Below are 5305 nucleotides of genomic sequence, written 5' to 3' on the forward strand. Positions count from 1 at the left end.
AGAACTCAGGAATGTGTAACTGTGTTAGAGTGACACTCCAACAGGGATATAACCATACTGCTTCTTACAATCTCGGCTCTTTCGGACTTTCACATACAAGTGTGTGACGGTTGCATTGAGACCATTCATGGAAGACTTAAAGAAAGACAAGATCATACTTTTCATGCTTTATTAAACAAATTACCATCACAGCCTCATGAGACAGGGACAGTAGATTAAATTACGACAAGCTCAGTTGTAAATGTGCCTTTATTCTTTTACAGTATTTGCACGGTCGCTGTTGGTCACAACAGTTTCGGTGTACAGACATTAGCTAAATTTTAACATTTACAGGCAACTCACAACAAATATAAAACCAAATATCAATTGATAGATTTTAAAATACAGACATCTCATATTGGCAGTGCTCAAAAGCGTATTACTGGACAATGCATTTCTTTTTTTGTTTAAAGTTTATGTTTTGTAAATTGTGGTCTAATGTATTGTTCCTAATGATATTATTAGTATCAAATCTTCTGCTGTTTGTACAATCCAAACACGAGGAAACAGACACTGCTTTCTCTGTTTGAATGAGTTATCGACTGAAAGAGTTTTGCACATTGAATCTCACTGAAATCAGGTGTGAGCAGTTTAACAGAAACTGCAACAGCACTACTGAGAACTCACATACTAACTACTGTACAGTGAATCACTTTGGCTTACAAGGCATTTGGTCAGTGTTCATCTCATAAATCATTCTTCAACACATTCCACCATTCAATTTACACTGACATTTCTTACAACTTATTTAATGGGTTAAAAAAACATCCTTTACAAGTAAAATCACAATAAATATTAAAGCTATTACGTACTATTTGGAGTCATACAATGATGCACAGAAAATAATACAATCACCCATATGTCAGCTTTGTATAAATATATTGAGTGGATCTGAGTGCCGTTCTGTCACTGTAAGGATTTATTTTACAACCTGAAACATCTCAAGGACACCTTTACATTGGTCCCTAAATATTTGGCAGAAACTTGATTGAGTCATATTGCAGGAATGTATTATGTTTATCAGCAATAGTTTACTACAGTTATGTACTTCTTTTTACTCTCAGTATAGTCACATATCTGAAAATCTGGACAGACATATAAGGCATTGGAAGGAATAGCAGCAAACTATACGAGCTCATTACTGTACACAGCAAACCTCACAAACCAACCCTCATTTTATATGCTGAAATGTATAGAGCATTCATATTTTAAAGCAATGGGAAATAATCTGATTAAATCTGACATTTGTTGTAGTTACAGCAGAAATGAATGTAGATTAATCTGATATACAACTCACATAAAAAACAAATGGGAGTGTTTTTCTTCATGATGTGCTTCAATAGGAAATATGTGATTGTCGTCGGATGTCCAGTTAATGAGCAGCTGCTACCGACTGGTATGAAACTGCTACAGGAAATACCTGAAGCAGCTGTTTTGGCACCTCTGAAACCAGGCCCAATTTTTAACCTAATAAAAGCAGAAATGATGAAATGAGCTAAAAGTATAAAACGTGAGTACACTGTAAAAGTGAGATGTAGGCAATGTGGTTGGAGATTGTGTAAAAAGAGAGGACAACGTGGAGCCACAGATGGTGTTGCTGATCAGCTGAAGTCTCGGTTGGTGAGGATCATGGGGGCCACCAGGGTCCAGATGTACAGGGCCAAACACACCCAGCTGGAGGTGATCTTTACCCACACTGCTGGCCACTTGCTGGTGACGGTGTAGTCTGCGTCAGGGCTGCCGGGGACAGAACACAACAAAAGGTCTTTCACTCGTCGACATTTGTTCTAAGGTGGAAACAACACCTTTAATCTACAGCAGTGGTTCCCAACCTGGGGGTCAGGACCCCCAATAGGGGGCGCTTGTTTTACACAAACGTCCTGCAGTTATTGTATTCACTGTTTGTTATTCTGTACTGTTGTTGTTATGCACTAAATATAACATGAAATAGCCTCACAATATGTCACAGTCAGGGGTTGTGATGATAGCAAAAGGGTCCCTTAAAGAAAAGGGTGGAAACCACTGGTTTTGGGAGTACATTAGCAAATCACTTCAGCCTAGAGTCCTTCAAGTCACAGAACATACTGACAGCGCAGCACTCTGAGTTCACGGATGGGTTTTACACAAACTTCCTGCAGTTACTGTGTTCACTATTGGGATTCACTGTACAGTTTGTCAGTTGTTCTCTACTGTTGTGAAATATCCACAAAATATGTCAGGTGTTGTCAGTTCACTCAATGATAGAAAAGGTATCCCTTAAAGGAAAAGGTTAGGAACCACTGTTTTTTTTTGGACAGCGCGGTGTAAATACTAATATATGGAGAAGTCAGCGGAGGTTTGGATCGATCGAAGTTTTTGGCTGTTATGAACCATGTGAAGTACAGTATCAAGCTGGTAATGGAGCAGGCTGAGATGTAGGAGTAAGATTGGATCACCTGCCTTGACGCTGTAAACTATTAATATTAAGTTAAATCCTCATTCAACTTTTCCCTGCTTCCTTAAATGGTGATTGCACAGAAAGCTGCTTGTATGATGTGTGCAAGAATGTGTCCAACTGTTACAGGTAATTACTACCACACTATACATTTGTGAAGTCTTTAAAGATTCACATCATTCATTTAGTAGGAACCAGTGGGCTTGGGACCACAGACCACAGACCACAGACAGGGTAGGAATCCAAAAAGTATTAACAGATGGACTAACATATAGATGGTTTAGGTCTTTTCATGGAATCTGTCCCCTTCAAGAAACCTACACAATAAAGTAAATCTTGCTTTGGACATAAAGGGCATGATACCAGTCTGTGTCAGTGTGGAGCTGCAGTCTGCGTTGTGCACTGACAACAAAATAGAGCCTTAAGGGATACTTGTGGTTTAATCTGTGTAAAATAACATGCACTGTAAAACTGCAGGCTTATTCTCTTCTTCTTTAAAACATTGTCATTGCAGCAGCTACTAAAGTTGACCAGTGCTGGAATAATGTTTTAATACAGTATTTAAAAAAATAAAAGTACTGACCTGTACCAGTTGGTGAGGGTCATCATAATGTAGAGCGAGGCCAGGAAGAGCATGAAGTGGAAGAAGGAGTAGCTGTATTGGACCATGTCCCGCTCGTTGTCCTCCACCCGCCTGGGTCCTGTTGACTCCTCTGAGAGGTCGGGGCTGCTGCCGCCCTCAGCCAGGATGGCCGAGTCTTTGGAGGCCATGGTCAGCTTGTTCACCTGGCTGGTGCTGGACGAACGAATGCTGAGGGCAAAACAGATACACATGGGTACCGCACGTCCATTTACAAATACAATGGCACAGGAAATAACCTGACAAAACTAAAAGGCAGCTACATTTCTCAAACTGATAGGTAGGTAGATACCTAATATCTTTCTAGCAAACTGAACTTGTGTGGCTGACAAAACAATGGAGCTTTTGAGTATATCACATGATGTTTCTCAGCAGATGGAGTTTTCCCAGTTGACCACATTATTCCAGAACAGAGACTGAACAGACCTTGAGGGGAGACTAAACTTTGAAACTGTTCATGTTGGTGAATGTATTTGTTTATCACAGTGAAGAGGGATTGCATGTGACGTCATCGAGCCTCCAGGGACAGTGCTGAGCTGAGCTGTGAAGTCCTGTGACAAAGACATTTTTCCCATAGACAGCCCATACTAATTAAATTTTCTCAGTTAAATGACTGGGTTAATTTTTCAATAGAAGTGCCTTCTTTGCTCTTTGAAAATGTGTCAGTCACACCGCCTGAGCACCAGAGATGCTGTTCTATCAATAATCAGCTTGAAATCCTCTGATTCAGCCTATGAGTGCCTGTTTATTGCATGACAACCTACCCAGAACCAACACTATTTTCAGTGATTTTCAGCATTTGTGGACCTTGTAGCTGACAGGAAGCTTGTCTCATGCCAAAAGCGATATACAAACTATTTTCTTATTTTTGTTTGTATCCATGATTTGTTCTTATTTTGTCAGTTCCCATTCCATTGATCCCTTCGATTCACCAATGTTTCTCTTAGGTAAGAGAACATTTTACAAGTGGTCAAGGGAACTCTTACCAAGATAAGAACAATCATCTAGTTTTGTAGTCTGTAAATTGTTTGTCCGAAGCAAAGAAACATGGGTTTTAAATTTGAGGAACATAAAAAAAATCACATAACCAGATTAGATTTTATGTTTTAGTACCGATCGCTTGTCTGATAAAAAAGGTAATTTTGTATTACAACCAGCAGAACCCTACAATGGAGCTCATACCGCCATCAACCCCTTGCTCTAGCAGGAACACAGGAAAATACAACAGGCAAGAAACACAAAGCAAACTCTCTAAATCCCCACAGTGTGTTATACGGTCAGTGCAAAATATACAAAACCTACAGTCCAATCAAAACAGTCCTTTCTCACAGAATGCTTCAGTTGCAGCAAATGAGTCTTTACAGTCTTTACAAGTTATGCTAGTTCCTCCTCTAGCCTGGGCAGTGCACTGCTGACAGCTCCAGGGAATGAACAGCCTGGAAGGTGCTGGAAAGGTTGATGGGAAGAATAATTTGAATCCGATTCTGTAGAACGGGTGACTGAGAACACAGACTTTACAGCGGAAGCCAGGGGTTGGCAAGCTATGAGATGAACTCTGTAGGACAGACTGAGCCTCTTCCTCAGGTGAGTGTACGTGCCATTTCCTTTCTATTCCTTGCTATGCTGATTGGTGGGTGTGTGACGTTGGGAGGTGTGTCCTTAAAGGCACCAATCGGCACAAATGATAGTGATGGGATTATTACATTTGTGGGCTAGAGAAATACTTGGTCCACTGATCCCTATTAAAATCCCTCCTTTTATGGAGTTCTGTTGGATGAGACAGATGAACAGCTGCATTTAGATTTGTGCAATACTTCGGAGCCTCAACTGACACAGGTCAAATCCCCCCAAACCTGCAATACTATTGTTACTGTGCGTCAATCTACTGACACTGAATGTTTGCACACAGCAAACTACCTGCCTTTATACAGTGTTTAAGGGATGTTACGCATGCTAATAACATCATCAGCCTCCCGCTTCCAATCTATGATCAAGTGGGATTCATCAGTCAAGCACACCCGGGTAACAACAGATGTGAATGGTTAGGAACGTTTGGTACATTTGGAGTTGACTTCTCTTATATTTTGTCTTACAGAATGTAATGAAAAAATGTGTGTGAGTGCAGGGTATGAGGTCCATGAAAGTATCTTGAAAATTATACTTGAACCATTCCAAATCAATGGTAATGCTGT

General features: G+C 40.3%; 1 protein-coding gene across 1 annotated transcript in view; it reads right to left on the reverse strand.

Moving 5' to 3' along the window:
* Positions 1–155: 155 nt before the first annotated feature.
* The window catches only part of si:ch73-267c23.10 (serine incorporator 1), an 11108-nt gene continuing 5958 nt past the window's right edge, over positions 156–5305 (reverse strand). The window contains exons 7-8 of the mRNA XM_035661987.1: positions 3057–3284; positions 156–1776 (exon numbers count right to left, since the gene is read on the reverse strand). Of these exons, the coding sequence (XP_035517880.1) occupies positions 1641–1776; positions 3057–3284 (364 nt within the window). The 3' untranslated portion in view covers positions 156–1640. The remainder of the gene's footprint in view (positions 1777–3056; positions 3285–5305) is intronic.

The sequence above is a fragment of the Morone saxatilis genome, unplaced genomic scaffold (assembly GCF_004916995.1).
Source record: "Morone saxatilis isolate NCDOM2014 unplaced genomic scaffold, NCSU_SB_2.0 Contig18, whole genome shotgun sequence".
Lineage (NCBI taxonomy): Eukaryota > Metazoa > Chordata > Actinopteri > Moronidae > Morone > Morone saxatilis.